The 16,617-nt window shown below is 39.0% G+C and overlaps 2 protein-coding genes across 2 annotated transcripts in view; one reads left to right on the top strand and one right to left on the bottom strand.

Annotated features, from left to right (window-relative positions):
• The window catches only part of LOC143432211 (protein krasavietz-like), a 215,391-nt gene that overhangs the window by 185,815 nt on the left and 12,959 nt on the right, over window positions 1-16,617 (top strand). The window lies entirely within an intron of this gene.
• On the bottom strand, window positions 5,866-7,957 carry LOC143432224 (uncharacterized). The gene is made up of 4 exons (XM_076908994.1): window positions 7,893-7,957; window positions 7,226-7,851; window positions 6,817-7,164; window positions 5,866-6,755 (listed from the first exon to the last, which is right to left on the bottom strand). The coding sequence occupies exons 1-4, from the start codon at window positions 7,955-7,957 to the stop codon at window positions 5,866-5,868; spliced, it is 1,929 nt and encodes a 642-aa protein (XP_076765109.1).

The raw sequence follows: 16,617 nt of genomic DNA, 5'->3' as shown, positions 1-16,617 counted from the left end.
CTTCGAAGGCCTCGTTCATTAGGAATATTTAATTTCGATGTCCTCATCGCGTGTTGCTGTTAAGGATCGGTCCGATATGTGCACACAGCGGGGCTTCAAACCGTAAACCGTGCACATAATGGGACCGGACCGAAATCTTGATCTTTGAGAAATTCCAAGATACGTCACCAAGATACTTCGAACTGTTGAGACGAACGCGCGCCGTGGTGGGAGCAGCGGACGAGCTCCCAAAAGGCTACCAACGATCGAGTTGAGAGCAGTCACGTTGAGAACACTAACGAATGAACATTATGAATTGTAGAATATAAAAAGATGCGGAACACTGATTTGTATGCATCTCTGTTTTAAATTCTTCAGGATCTATCATTATTTGTCGATATTTTTAAAGCTACGTTTACGTCAATCAAGTTGTATTTATATGGTAAAAAAATTTTGAAATAATTTTTTATTATACACCAAAAGAATTCTCTAATAAAAATTCTATTTGTACTATGTGTAATTATGCTATACACATATTACGAAGAAATTAATTTGTAATCGTGAAAAAATATAGTTATCGATGTATTACGAATCTGTTGCTAATTTACGACGTTATAGATAAAACTGACTTAATCAGGAAGGCGAGCATGTTGTGATTTACTTATTAATAATTCAATATGCAAAACGTTAGAAACAGCAACTTTTTATTTTGCAAAGAAATATATCGTATATTGTACAAGTAACGAGGTTTTCTTCCAATTGGTCAACGGAACATAAATAAGATCACCTCATCTGATTTTAAGAGAATGAAACGTTTTTCCGTTATTCAATCCAATAACAATAAAATACGTCACGTAACATAGAATGTTAACGAAACGAATGCGACAGAGTGCTATAAAACGATGATTCCCCTTTTCCATGTGGCAGTTTAGATTGCTAGTGAGTCAAGTGCTAGTGTCTCGTTTTTAGGAACATAAGTGTACAAGCAAGTGTTGATCATCGACATAATTTACATATTTTCCTACGTGCATCAAGTACATCATGGAGACAAATAAGGCTGAATTAGTATAGTATCCGAACTATAAAATATGTAGTTAAGTGTAAGACGAGGCTGCTTAGGGGTTCTTAAAAGTAAATAGGAGGGTCGTTGTTTCTTTTTCTTTTTTTTTTTTAAAAGATGTAAACCTTTGCGCAAGGTGTCCAAAACTCGACGAGCAACGCTTAAGAGATGATACCTAAGGTGACGTTAAACAATTCTCTGTTCTTTACGAGATTTTTCATTTCCTAATGTGTGTGTAGAGCTCGCGTATAAGGTCGTAGTGTTGGTTGTGACGGATATATCCTGTAAATTGTTCGGCTTGAACAAGTAAATCGATTTGTTGAATCAGGCAAAGTTATTATATTATATTAGGTAAAATTTCTATCAACTCATTCTCAATATTTAGTATTTTTGCTTCCGTCTTACCGTTGAAAAGCTCTTAAAATGTTCACTTTGAACAATGACTAAACTGGTGATCGTATTATTTCGTTAATAATTTGAAAACAAAGTCGAAAGCAAAACTTTTTGGCAAAGGTAAGAACCTCCTAAGCATTATTTGTCGAGTTTCAGACCACTCGGAGTAGGTAAATATAGCGTCAAGCTTTTTGTTAATATCTCGAAAACTATTGTAATATACATATTATAAGCGTTTTTACACGTGTGTGTGTTAAGCCTGAAAAAGAAAGTACGATTTGCCAAAAATATCTGTGCTTCAAAATCTGAATCTGATAGTCAAATGTCCATAAGAAAAAATGACTCCCACTTTCGATCTTAAGGACCTCGAACGCCTCCCCGAAGACGCAAATTCAGATAAAAGAAATGTTACAGATTCAACGCTCTACTATATCTGACATTATTCGTCTAGCAAGGAACGCACATAACGAGGAGGAAAAGGTCAGGTTATACTTGATTACGAATCCATCGTCTTATAATGGATTTGAAAATTTCAAACATGTTTACACCTCTTTTTACAGATATTAATGGAACCGTATAACCATATTGCTCGAACATCTGAATCTGAAAAGATGTTGTGTGTCAGATTACCGAAAATTCTTAATTATTGGTTTAAAATACCGCAAGATAAGTTCAACATTATCGAGGATATTATACGGATGATTTGGATTGGATTCCTTATGTAAGTTTTCCAGATCCCATTGTTACACACTTATTTTGATGGTAGAATTTCTCAATACGTCGAATGAGAAACAAACGGTTTATTTGATTATTACATACAATTATATACAATTAATATTACATACAATTATTTGCAGAATTGATGATATTCAAGATAATTCGATTATGAGAAGCGGTATATCTGTAGCTCATAATGTTTACGGTATAGGAGGTGCATTAAATTCTGTGCATTATGTCACGTCAATTGCTCTAGAACGGGTGCTACAGTTAAATCATCCAGAGGTGAAAATAAAAATTTCGAATAACACTAGGTTTCCGGACATTTCTTATATACCTACTTCTACGATTGCTAAAGAGCAATCTAATTTTACGCTATAAGCTTAAAAATGAAAATGATAATATGAGACATAGATTTATATTACAGAAAGCATAGAAAGATAATATTTTAGTAGTAGGATCATTTCTATATTCTACTACGTAAGTGGCTAAGTGGCTAATATGTTCCAATCGTCTTTAAAAGCACGACGCGGTTCTCTGCTGGGGTAGAACATTTTATACATATATTCTATCATTTTATTTGGTTAGAATCAAATATTGTAGCAAAGATCAGGCTTCATTTTGCATAGCCAGTAAGCTCAGCGATATCTTTGAAGATTTTGGACAGATGATCGATCACCACGACCACCTATTTTCAATTTCATCGAAATTTTAAAACGTTTTGGAAATATTATATCTGTCTCATTCTCGGACTAGGTATCCTTTTTTCTGCATTTGATTCGTTTTCATTCTCTTCTTCTCGCGTATACTGTCTATATTTTAAACTTGTTAAACAGACGTATATCAATAGAGAAGGTAAAAGAAAAACGCAGTCGATTTTTGTAGTTTTCGTAATGAAATTCGATATGTAAACTTAGTCGTAATGTTAATTACTTATTACATTTCAAGTTTCGCTCTTTGTTAATACCGATCAAAATTAATATACCAGGCTGTACGAATATTCTCAGAACAAATGATACAGATTACCAGGGGTCAGGGTATGCATATTTATTGCAAGGACAATTGTATTTGTCCAACCGAAACAGAGATTAACGTAACGGCATTACAGAGTAAGTCTTTGATAAGAAACCTCAATTAACTTCGTAATTAATCGATCCTACTTATCGATTTCTCCACGTAGGATGCGGTGCTTTTGTTATGACTGCAAGACTGATGCAACTATTCTCTAATTATAAAAAGGATATTACGTTCTTGAGTGAAATGTTAGCGTTGTATTTTCAGATTCGTAACGATTATTACGATTTTTATGTAGACAAGGTAGGGCTATCTTTAATAGCTTCAGAATACATCGACACGATTTTTCTGAAGAAATCTGTGTATCGATATCAGACTTACGGTATTAATTAATTTTTATAGTGTGCAGAAAGTACAGCTTACAGTGACCTTACCGAAGGATATTTCAACTTTCTCATTGTACATGCCATTCGAACGAGTCCAGAAGGCAAACAGCTAATGAGTATCCTTTATTCGAATGAGTAAAAAAAATTACAAGAATATTACAAGAAAACATTTTTATGCAATATAATATTAGTGAAATATTATCTCTTAATTATTTACATAAAGATATTATTAAACATAAAACCAAAAACATCGAGGTGAAACGGTATTGTGTTGATTTATTGAAAAAGTGTGGAACATACGCTTATACAAGAACTGTACTCGAAGAATTGGATAAAAAAATAAGGGAAGAAGTTAAACGTTTAAATGAAAATCCTTTGTTAGAAAAGATATTGGACGAAACATACAGTTGGAAGCACAAAGATACTTGGTAGGAACAGAATACGAAAGATGCACTTTAACTTTATACCACTTTGTAAGTATAAGGGATGTTGCAATGCAATATTTAACAGAATAATTGAAGGCTTTCATTTCTTATGTTTTAACGATTTTTTAATAACCAAATTTTAATAATATCGTTTAGTTATAAGAACCAATGTACAAGAAAACAAGGCCAATCGCAACTCTAAAATACAATGATTTAATGGATTTATTATACACTATTATTATACATATTATACCATTTCTACGCCATAATTATGTTAAATCCCTCCCGTAAATTGAAGAAGAATAAATAATTAAATTATTTTGGAAAACATTATTATTAATTTTAATGTAAAGTTTCTCTTTAACAGTGAATAAAAGTTGAATATTACTTTACTTCATATAATAGAACTCTACATATCTGTTTTTATTTCAAGGGAAATTTATTTTTTCCATAGACTTGTGCCTTTTTTCAAGATTAAGAAAAGTTATTTCAGTAATTTATTATGAAAATGACTCGAGTTATGATAACAATTTTATAATAATAACGATTTTATTATAATATCATAGTTACATACTCCGCGAAGCGACCGAAATATAATAAATATTGCGGCTGTAAAACCGTCCATGGGACGAACGACGAGAATGTTGAGTGCGATAATATCCAAGAAATTATTATCTCTGAGAGGGAGATTTAAAAAAAAGGGGGGTATTCCATCATGATTTGTGCAATTATGAGGTGGAACAAGCTTATAGAAGAATTGAAGCGCTGAGCTTCAATTTCGCTGTAGAATGAAAGAGGAAAGAGGGAAGGAAAAAGGAAAGGGACGAACGTCTCGCCCTGGGCCTGCTAAGTGGACTCATCAGTAAGGCTACCTAGCAGATCCTGCCTTAGACACTTTTTTTTTTATTTTTTTTTTTTGTAATAATGCGTTTATTGTGCCAAAATTAACAGTATTTACAATGAGTACAATAAACAAAAACGCACAACAGTTTCCTATCTATAACTTACAACTAGATTAATGACTTTGTTGTTCTAAAGCACTCGTAATCTGATCGGTAGCTTGGGATTTAATGATTGCACTTAATGCCGCTTATTTTCTATCTGTTGGTTGTAACCTATTTGGTAAGGGTTTCTTGAGATTTTTTTTTTTTTGTAGATTCCAGCACGCGATCGTACAAAAGGTCGATTACATATGTTTTTGGGTATAGCTGTGTGTCATTTGGGATTAGCCGAGGTAAACTACTATGATGGTACTTTTATTGGAGCCACCAATATTTTTTAGTGTTGGTTCTGTGTTTGTTTTTCGTGTCGTAACTTGTGAGTTTGCTTATGAACCGTAAATCTTTGTGCGTGTCGCTGATTTTGCTGTTGTAATGGTATATTAGGGGTAGTTTGTTTCTATTTTGTATTAGTTCTAAGCTGTCCAGATGTATAAATGCCTGTGGTGGGGCTAGTCCTGTAAATCTAATTCTATCATAGTATAGTGGATTTGGGTAAGTGGAGCTATATATTAGGCTGTTCTCTGTAATAAGTGGGATGTTTGCCCAGTGGTTTCTGATTAGTTTGATTATAAAGATGTCTATTCTTTCAATTTTTGCGTGTTCGTATAAGGTTTTGTTGTTTATGTATTTGGTATAGTTTGTTTTGGCCGATCTGTACATGTTTAAGCACGCTCTTAGACATCTTCTCTCGAATTTCCTAAGTTTTTCCGCGGTGGTTGCGTTTATGTTAAACCAGATCGGGCTTGCGTATGTTAATATGAGGCGAATCAGCAGTTTCTAACAAAGGATTTTAACTGCCTTATCTAATTTCTTCGCATAGAAGAGTCTTTTATTAGCTATGAAGGCTTTTTGTGCCTTGTTGATTTGAATTTCGACATGTTTATTAAAGTTTAGTGGGATTTTTTTATGTGGGTTATTTGTGTCGTGTAGATGAAAATGTTTTGAGTGCGCTCGGACTGCATGGTTTGCGTTGGATGTTCTTGAAATGTATGGTCGGAATAAAATTGTTTCACATTTTTGTGTTTACTTTGAGTTTCCTGGTTCTTAAGTAGTTTTGTATTTTGTCGAATAAGGTTTGGAGAGTGTTTTTTTATTGTTGCCGGGCTGTTGCATTGTGTGTAAATTACTAAATCATCCGCGAAGGCTATTGCTTTTTTGTTGTGTGTTGTGTTTAATCCGAACATTAGGAGCAAGTCACTGATGTAAATGTTAAAAAGTAGGGTTGAGTTTACCGTCCCTTGTTGTAATCCGTTCGTCACTGAGAATGTTGTTGTCGATGTGTGATGTCCGTCCGTTACTATGAATTTTTTGTCATGTGTCATTTTCCATAGGATTTTTATAATGTGTCTCGGGAAGTTTTTTTTAATTAATTTGTAGAAAAGTCCGTCTAGCCAGATGGTGTCGAAGGCTTTCTTCATATCTATTAAGACTGCTCCTAAGCATTCGTCTTTGTTTCTCGCCCAGTAGATGTCGTCTATGAATTTAGTGATTGCGTGTATTATGTGTTTATGTTTGAATCCGAATTGGTGTTCTGGTATTATGTTGTTTTTCCTGCAGTGGTGGGTTAATGATTCGTTTACAATGATTTCAAATATTTTACTAATGTTGGGTAAGAAGGAGATTGGTCTGTAACTTGACGGATTGCTTCCGTCTTTGTTTTTCTTTTTTATTGGGATCGTTTTTGCAATTTTGCAATCCTGTGGGAAATGTGAATTGTGTAGGCAGTTATTGAAAAGTATTGTATAGTGTTTTGTATAATTGTGTGGTAGGTTTTTAAGTGCTATGTTGGGTATTTGGTCGAAGTTAGATGATTGTTTGTTGTTTAGCTTTTTTAATATGACCTGTAGTTTTCTGATTGTTGTGAAGAAGTTGGGTGGTGTTTGTTTTTCGCCTGGGTCGTCGGCGGTGTTGGAGTTTGAGAAAGTGCATATTGTGTTTTTTTTTTGTCGAGTCATTATTTATTTCTTCTTTGAGTTGCATGATTTTTGTGTTTATGATATTGTTTAGTTGTTCCACTCCCATTTCGTTGTTTTGTGAATGTACTGCCTCGAAGTGTAATCTTAGTATGTTTAGTTTTAGTGTTGCGTCTGTGATGGTTGTGTCCGAGTTGGTTGACGTAGGTAGAGTTTTGTGGTTATTGTTAACTTTGTTGAGAATTTCTGGATTACAGTGTGCTATTTTTAGGTGTTCTATAGATGATTGCGTCTTTTCTTTTGAATATTGAGTTAAATGCTTTGAATGGGCTGTTACTTTTGTTGTTTTTTAGTGTTATGTTTCTGATTTTGTTTTTCCAGAATGTGCTGACAGAGTTGTGAAATGCAATTCTTATTCGTTTTTTTATTTCTTTCAATTGTGTTGTTAATGTCGTTATAGTTTGTGCTTTGTTTGGTGTATAATTTTGGATTTTTTTTAAATTGTGTATTTTTGTGATAGTGCGACTTTTTATTTTCCGTAAGTATTTAATTTCCTCTGTGACGTATTTGTCGGTAGTGCTTATGTTTGAGTTTATTTTGGGGGATGCGTGCTCTAGGGCTTTGGTTATACTATTGTTTATTAGATGGAGCTGTATATCTATTTCGTTGTTTGATATGTTTTTGTTGTTCGGTATGTTTGTGTTATCGTTTTCGGTGAGGTATTTTCTGTATTTGAGCCAGTCTGTTTTGTATAGGTTTATTCTTGGTTTTTGTTCTTCTGTATCTATTTGTAGGTTGTTTGAATTTTTTATTTTAATTCGAAACATGGCTGCTCTATAGTCGCTGTCGTAGTATTGAGATTTTAGGTGCTGGTTGTTTGTCAAGTTAATGATGTCTAGCCTTGTGTCAGCTAGGCATAGGTCTATATATGAACCTGTTTTTGGGAATGATAGTTTGTTTGTTCTGTATAGTGTGACACGGTGTTTCATTTTGTTGTTGTGGACCCATCTGTGTAAGTTTCTTCCTCTGTTATCGGTTGTGGTGTTGCTCCATTCGGTGTGTTTTGCATTTAGGTCGCCTGCTAGTATGTAGTAGTGTTTTAAGCTTTGTAGGTTTAGTGTGTGGAAAAGATGATCCAGTTCGGGTGTGAATTTTTTGTTGCCTGTGCTAGAGACATATGTAACATGACAGATGCTAGTGACGTATGTAAAGTTATTTCGATTTGCGTGGACTCGAAATGGGAGCTTGGTGATATATTTGTTATTTGTATTTCTCTGTATTTTAGTGGTCGTTTAATTATGATAGCGGTACCTCCCCCCTGTTTTGAGTTTGGCCCGTCCGTGCGTATTATGTTGTAATTTTTTATTTGGAATGAGTGTCTGTGGTTTAATTTGGTTTCTGCTAGAAGTGCTATGTCTGGTTCGTATTTGTATAGGAATTCTTGTAGTGATGCTCTTTTGTCGTTTGATATTATGGAGTTTACGTTTATTTGTATTATTTTTAGTGAGTTTTATAATTTTTTGTTATTCTGCTTGTCAGTTGTGTGTGTGTTCCAATTCATTTGTGGGTTAGGAAATCTAATCCCAGTGCCTCCGCGATTAGGTTGATTTTGTTCGAGTTTTGTTCAATGTTATTTGTGATATGTGTTATTTGTTGTTTAATCGTGTCTTCTATGGTGTTTTTGATTTCCTGTAGTATGTGGGTTGATTCCGATTTTGTTGCCGTGGTTGTGCTTGTTTGTTGTTGTGTTGGGTTCTGAATTTGATTGTTTTTGGATAGGATCTCGCTGTAGGAGGTCGTAGGGTTTGTGTATGTATTTATTAGTTGGATCTTTTTTTCCTTATCTACTTTAGTTTTCCTTATTTTCTCGTCGATTTTTTGTTTTGTCTCTTTTATCTTTGGGCACCCTCTGCATGATGCCGGGTGGCCAAAGTTTTTGCATATAACGCAGTAAGGTTTATTATCGGGGTTTTCTTGGTTGGTGTAGATTTTGGCGGCAAGTGGGTACTCCCCCGGTAAGTGGGGGGTGTCGCACTTCACTCACCTGTATTTTAGGTTGCAGTTTGCTGCTGCATGGCCGATGCGTTGGCATCGTTTGCATTGCAACCTATCTGTCTTTATTATTTTTTCCCACGTGATCAGAGAGTATAGAAGGACTTTGATGTTTTTTAGTTCTTGTACTTTGCTGTCTGGGGTGACTTGGATTATGTATATGGGGAGTGATTTGTTTAATTGTTTTGATCTTTGTGTTTGAAATTTTTTCGCTGTCAGGAATTTAATGTTAGGGGGGTTTATGTTTTGCAGTTCCTTGAGGACGTGATCCGGTTCGTATCCGCCCTCGAGGTTTTTCAGTAGGATTGTGATTCTTTTGTTTTGTTTAGGTGTGTAAGTGAAGTATTCAATATTGTTTTCTTTTAGTGAAACACTAGAAATAGTATGACGTTATAATTTTCAATTTTGTTTGTTTGTATTATGTGTTTTTGGTTATTTATTTTTTTGGTGTAAAAATCTTTTGTGTGTTTCTGTAGTGTGTTGATCGTGTACTTACACTCTACGTTAAAAACTATTATTGGTGATGGTTTGCTTAGGTTTTTCGTTGACGTCGCGGTCAGTTCTTCCTCGGTGACCCTCGGTCTTTTCGGGGCGGCCATGGGTCCTCTTTGGGGGGTGGTTGCCTTGTCTTCTTGTTTGCTCGTACCTGGTTGTCCTTTTTCGTAAGGTCCACTGTTTTCTGTGTTTTTTCTTTTGTATGTGACTTTAGCCCATACCTGGTCCTCCATTTGGTTTGACACGTGTACTGTAGGTTCTGTGCAATCCATGCCTTCTTGAGTTTTTGCAGCCTTTTCTTCTCCTTGGTTCTCAATTTGCCCCTGTCTTGTCTGTTTGTTCGCGAGAGCTTTATTTTTCTTTTTTTCTGTTTCCAGCTCATTTTTTAGTTCTTCAATTTTTCGTTGTAGGATTTCTATAACTTCCATGAGGTTTTTGTCGTCTGATTCCTTAGTTTTTGTGGTGTTTGTTGTATTTGGCTTATGGTGGGTTTCTTTGGCTTCCTCTTCTGCGTTTTTTTTCAATTCGGGTGATTTTTTTTTGTTCATCTTTCCTGGTTATCAGGTTAGGTGCCGGATTTTGTTTTTTATTTGTAGAGTCCAATATTGGTTTTATCGGTAGATATTTCCGCACGTTCTTTTAATTTGTAGAGGATTTTATTTAACTTCTTCTTCCATTATGGATTTTGGTTTGTTTACTGCGGTTTAATACAATTTTATTTCGCCCGCCTCCCCAGACTGCGGGGCTACGTGGCATGGGGGCGGTTTTCCATGCGAGGACGACGTTGCCGTCTTTGTTTTCGGGTAATGCTTTTTTTTCACCGTCACTGTTTTTTCACTTGTTAGGTGATTGAGGTTTTATATTTATAATTTGATTTTTAATCTACTAAATCACTATCGGCACCGTCACCGACGCTTGTTGAGCACTTTGTTAAACCACTGTGGATATAACCGCTGTTTAGGGGGTCCTAGACACGTCCGCTCCGTACGGAGGTCACTGAAGGAATGGTGACCTGCCTTAGACACTGGAATATTTGGGACAGGTCAGAACATCTATATATTGGAATAGGTAGGTCATCGAGTACTTTCAGGAAACTGTTGGCGGTGCTGTCCCTCTAGTGGCGAGTGTCGGAAGGCCGCCACAAATTTAACAATTTGAGGGAATTACCAGAAGATTTTAATAGCTAGACAAATAGACGCACAATGTAAAAGTAAACGTGGCAGAAGATATAATTCACAGTCTAAAAAATTTGCCTTGTCATTATTTTTTTCTAGCCCACGAACTTACGAGGAATTACGAGAATCAATGACATTACTTCAATCCATACTTTGCAGTTGTTTACATCGGGTAGCTGAAATATGAAATATGAGAGGAGTTGGAAGAAATAAAAAATAGGTTGCAATATATATAAAATAATAATATCTATCTATTTTAATGCAAAGTATATTTTTATTCAAAATATATCTTCGTTTTTTTCATTAATGAAACCTTTATTTTTAAGATATTATATGTTTATTACTGATATATTTGCATATATAGGTATTAAGTATATATAAAATAACTTTAAAATAAATTTTAAAATAAAATATATAATGTATAATATATTTTTTGTATTTTTCATTATATTTTTTCTTGTTTATCTTGTATAATATTTATGTTTACATACATTTTTATAGTCATAGTAACATGTATATTTTATATTTTTTCGTTTTTTGCTTTCTTTCCTTATTTTTCAGTGTATCAGAAATAATAAATTTATTATTTTTATTAAATTTTTATTAACTAAATGTAAAAATAAGTTGGGCAAATAGAGAGTAAAAAAATGCAAGTGAAATTGAAATCCAGGTGCCTCTGAAAATTGGATTTTTATAACGCACATGCGCACTCAATTTTTTGAAACACCGATATCAGAGTTCCCGACAGAAGGTTTCGTTACTGTATACTGTGATGGTACGCGGTAATCTATGTCCTCGCGTTTAATGAAACTTCCATTCTATCTACTTTACAACTGAATTTCTCTATCTTATTTTTATTCTGTCTTCTTTTTTAATTTCCTTGGGGGTAAGAGTTTGTTAGAGAATGTTTATTAAACCTTAAGTATCTTAACAAACAACTTCAAAAAACACAGACTGACAATAATACAAATAAAAATAACTTTGATGTATTTAATAATCCATAATCCAAATATCCATCTATCTAAAATAACTCGACTGAGTAATAATATTACCCTGGGGGGTAATATTACCCCCACTTAGTAAACATTGATAATAAGCACGCAATCCTACACAAAAAAATTCACTCGTTAGACTTCCAAAAACTTAATGTACATCACACAAATCAATGTTATCTGAACCCGTACCGTCAACCCCCCGTAATTCTTCCTTAAACGGTATCACCTCTCTCTATTAAATACTTTATACAAAATCTGTCTTCAGTCAGTAGGAACAAGTTAATCCAACGAGGCAAACGGTGGTGAATTTACAAAACATCTCAGTAGTGGCTGTTTTGTCGCGTTGCAAAAAAAAAGAAAGAAAAAGGAAGAAAAAGGAAATGAAAGGTGGCTGGTGTGTTCGCAGAAGCGGAGAATAAAGCGAGAAGGTGAGATAAATCTGGCCGGCGCTGGAATAAATGCTGTATACCATGTACTCACGGAGAGTCGATCGCGTATCGATCAGGATCAGCTTAGAATTTCCCACGTCAAAGTTCTCTTTGGATCGATGTACAGGGTATCTATTTCGACACGAGAAACGCAATAAATTTTAGAAAAATTTGTAAAAAGTTCAGATGAAATGAGGTAATTTAGGAAGTTGTCGTATTTGTTCGTTTTGTAGTAATTTTTATGTAAGAATACGCGATGGAGTACAGATAGGAATGTTACATTTCTGTCGTGTGGTCAGTAGATTTAATGTAATTGGTGGTTAAGGAGAACTTGCTAATGGGTAATAGTTAACATACTGAGGGCAATGTAACGGGAGTAAGAAACCACACTCGACCTTTTTGCCCACAATTTAATATATAATAATCGACAATAGTCAACAATAGCGAAACAACAATAAAATAACAGTTCTTAATGTTGGGGGCGGTGCTATGGCTACGATTTCTTTTACGTCGCTACGCGATTCTAGTGAAACTCAACTTGACCTCACAATTCTTAACGAATATGGAGGTTGTTCTAACGAACAGGGTGTTCTCACCGAACTGTTCTAACCGAACTGTATGCTAGCGTTGTTCTAACAGAACTGTGTGCTTGCGTCGTTCTAACCGAACTGTCCGAATCGAACTGTCGCGAGGACGAAAATGTCGTCCCTTAAAAATGCGTATGGAAGAGGATGGGAAATCTCAGAATGAAAAGGATAGATGCACAGACGAGGAGAGTGAACGTTTCCACGAAACGTAACAGACGGAAATTGGTCATAAATAAACCAAGTTTAAGGATCTGCTGTACGCGACTGGCAATGCTCAGTCGCGACGAAATCTTAAGGAAAACAATTGCTTGGCCCAGATGATGGACACAAACCAGACGGATATCGGGTTTAGGAAACGCGCGGGCCTGGTCGCCAAGTGCTAACCCGCGGTGGCCAGACCTGCGCTGTGTCGTAGGAACGCATTGTTATTTCTTTAGAAAATTTACGACTAGAAAATACTAGGAATCGTAGCCGCCACATCACCCCCCTGCCAGTGATTGATCCAATCACGATATTTGTAGACGATCGGGGAAACGAACACGTCTCCCGGATCGTGTCGTCCTGTGTGGTGCCTCCGGGGTGGTTACCGCTGACGGGGTCCGTGGTTCTTCCGGCGGCGTGTGGTATGTTGGCCTATCATCCGCGTCCTGGATGACGTAGGCTGGCTTCAGGCGGTCAATACTGACCGTTGACCGCTTGCCCCTGATGTTCAGGGTGTAGAATTTTTCGGTCCTTGACAGGACCTTGAACGGTCCATCGTACGGCGGTTGCAGGATCCCTTTAACCGCGTCGTTGCGTAAGAAGACGTAGTCCGCCTCCGGTAGATTTTTAAAGATGAATGTACGACGTGTGCCGTGTCGACTGCCAGCAGCCGGAGCGATGCTGCGGAAATGCTGGCGCAGTCGTTGGACGAAGTCCTCTGGACGGTGGTCCGCTGCTTCCGGATGTGGGGCGAGGAATTCGCCGGGCAGGCGTAGAGACTCGCCGTAGAGAAGGTCCGCCGATGTCGCGTGGAGGTCCTCTCGCCATGCTGCCCTGATGCCCAGAAGGATGGTTGGTAGTACCTCCGTCCATGTGGTGTTGGCGTGGCAGCGGATCGCTGCCTTCAGTTGTCGGTGGGAACGTTCCACCATGCCGTTGGCTGCCGGGTGGTAGGCCGTGGTCCTCCAGTGGGTCGTACCTGTCAACTCAGTAAGGTTTTTAAAAAGGTGCGACTCAAACTGCCTACCTTGATCGGTGGTGATCCTCGCGGGCGTGCCGAACCGGCTGATTCAACCCTCGTAAAATGCCCGCGCCACGGTGGCTGCCTCCTGGTCCCTCAGAGGTATCGTCTCAGGCCAACGGCTGAAGCGGTCGATGCAGGTGAGGCAATACCTGAAACCTTCAGACATCGGTAAAATTACAATGTCTAAATGTACATGCTCGAACCTCCCTGAGGGCGTTGCGAAGTTGCCTGGTGGTGCTTGCACGTGCCGTGTCACCTTGCACCGTTGGCATTCCAGGCAACTTCGAGCCCACTCTCGGCAGTCCTTCTTGATGGACGGCCAAACGTAACGCTCCGTTACGAGTTTGACCGTCGCGTTGATTCCGGGATGCGCCAGGCGGTGGACGGCGTTGAAGGCCGCTCGTCTGAATGGTCCAGTGATGTAAGGCCTCATGGTCTCCGTCGATGCGTCACAATAGACGCTGGTGCTGGTCCCTGGCAGGGTCACCTTCTTCAGGTGGAGCGTGGTCCCGGTGTTGTCGCGCAGGTATGCCTGCAGCTCTTCGTCGCTGCTCTGCGATTGCGCTAGCGCGTCGTAGTCCAACGCTTCCTCTAGCGTTTCCACTCTGGATAGGGCGTCGGCGACGATGTTATCCTTTCCGGCGATGTGACGTATGTCCGTCGTGAACTGGCTTATGAAATCCAGGTAGCGGAATTGCTTGGGCGTGCACTTCTCCGGCTTCTGTTTGAACGCGAACGTGATGGGTTTGTGGTCGGTAAACACCGTGAACGTTTGCGCCTCCACCATGTGGCGGAAATGTTTAATGGCCAGGTAGATTGCCAGCAGCTCTCGGTCGTAGGCCCCGTAATTCTTCTCGGTGGGGCTGAGTTTCTTCGAGAAGAAGGCTAACGGCTCCCAATGATCGCCGTTGCGTTGTTGGAGGACTCCACCAACGGTGAAGTCTGATGCGTCGCATGTCAGCGACAGAGACGCGTCCGCCTTAGGATGAGCCAGCAGCGCGGCTTGTGCAAGGCCTCGCTTGTACTCTTCAAAAGCCGCGGCTGCTTCGGGGGTCCAATTGACCGGCGCCCGACCCTTGACGCCATCGTGTAACAGGTCGTTCAGGGACGCCTGCACCTGTGCGGCCCTAGGTGTGAACCTTCTATAAAAGTTTAGCATACCTAGGAACTGCCGTAGCTGCTTCGCTGTGGTAGGCTGTGGGTATCTCGCGATGGCCTCCACCTTGTCTTCTAATGGCCGAGAACCTTCGCCGTTAACAAGGTAGCCCAAAAACTTAACCTCGGACTTTCCAAAGTGGCATTTCGACGGGTTAACCACCACGCCGTATTGCTTCAGTCGCTTAAACAGCTCCTCCAGGTGCTGTCGGTGCTCCTCTTCGGACGATGAGGCGACGAGGATGTCATCGATGTACGCGTAGCAGAAATCCAACCCGCGTAACACCTCGTCGATGAATCATTGGAAAGTCTGTGCCGCGTTACGTAGTCCGAACGACATGAACGGGAACTCAAACAGCCCGAACGGTGTCGTTATCGCGGTCTTGTGCACGTCTTCCGCGGCGACGGGAATCTGATTGTATGCGCGCACTAAATCGATGGTAGAGAATATCGTCTTACCATGGAGTGCCTGCGCGAAATCCTCGATGTGCCGCACCGGGTACCTGTCGGGCAGCGTCCGTGCGTTGAGACCCCTGTAATCGCCACAGGGTCTCCATTCGTCCTCTCCTTTCTTCGGCACCATGTGCAGGGAAGAAGACCAGCTGCTCTCCGACGGTCGAACGATGCCTAACCGCATCATGGTCTCGAACTCCTTCTTCGCCGCCTTCAGCCGATCGGGTGCAAGTCGGCGGGGTTTGCTTGTCACTGGCGGCCCCGGTGTCGTGCGGATGTAATGCACGGTCGAATGTGTAGTCTGCGACGGTGATCCCTCTGGCCGAGTTATCTCCGGGAATTTTTGCAGCACCTCGTGGAACATCGAACCGCCATGCATGGTTTTAATGCTCGGGATCGACAAGGCCTGCTTGGTCGTCCAACCGGACACTGATATTGACGTCGTCTGATCCAACAGATGACGATTTCGCACATCGACTAGTAACCCATAATGGTACAAAAAGTCCACACCGATTATGGGTTTTCTCACCTCGGCTACCACAAAACGCCAGGTTAGCCAACGTAGCCCGAGGTCTAAGGTTATTGTCACTGTCCCGTACGTAGGGATCTCCGTCCCGTTCGCCGCGTAGAGAAGATACTGCGACTTTTCCCGATTGGCACGAGCCATCGCTCTCGGGATTACACAGAGGTCGGCGCCTGTGTCGACCAAAAACTGCGTCTTCGTCGCGTAATCGACTACAAATAGACGGCGATTCGTTGGGGCAGCGTCGTCCGCCATCATTAACGACTGCCCGTGGCGTTTCGCGATCGTAGCCGCCACAATACTATAAGAGGTACTGAAAAAGTACTCAAGTTAATAAGTGGTTTATACAATTATATTATGATGGCTAATAAATAAATAAATAAATAAATAGATAGATAAACAAACAAACAAATAAATAAATAATCTTATAAACCAACTCGTCGGTACAGGAATCGCATGGGAACAATTCTTTAATAAATGTTATAGTTTTTGTACGGAGTCGTGCCTAACTTTAACATCTTAAATATTTATTAATAATTTAAAAAATAGCCAAAGAAAAGTATTATTTGGTTCGAAGAAGTAAAACCTATATGCAAGCAATTTTAATAGAAATTATAACGTTGAACATTGGGCATGTGTAA

This window comes from Xylocopa sonorina, unplaced genomic scaffold (assembly GCF_050948175.1).
Source record: "Xylocopa sonorina isolate GNS202 unplaced genomic scaffold, iyXylSono1_principal scaffold0059, whole genome shotgun sequence".
NCBI classification, from domain to species: Eukaryota; Metazoa; Arthropoda; class Insecta; order Hymenoptera; family Apidae; genus Xylocopa; species Xylocopa sonorina.
The sequence above is the reverse complement of the archived record's forward strand: the minus strand, read 5'-3'. Positions and strand labels throughout refer to the sequence as shown.

Bases quoted from the DNA above. Each gene is read 5' to 3' on its own strand.
- LOC143432224 (XM_076908994.1), bottom strand. From the start codon at position 7,957: ATGCAAAACACACCGAATGGAGCAACACCACAACCGATAACAGAGGAA. The intron at 7,852-7,892 runs GTCCACAACAAC...CACACTATACAG, and splicing joins GAAGAAACTTACACAGATGG to AACAAACAAACTATCATTCC. The intron at 6,756-6,816 runs GTCATATTAAAA...TACCCAACATAG, and splicing joins CAACAATCAGAAAACTACAG to CACTTAAAAACCTACCACAC.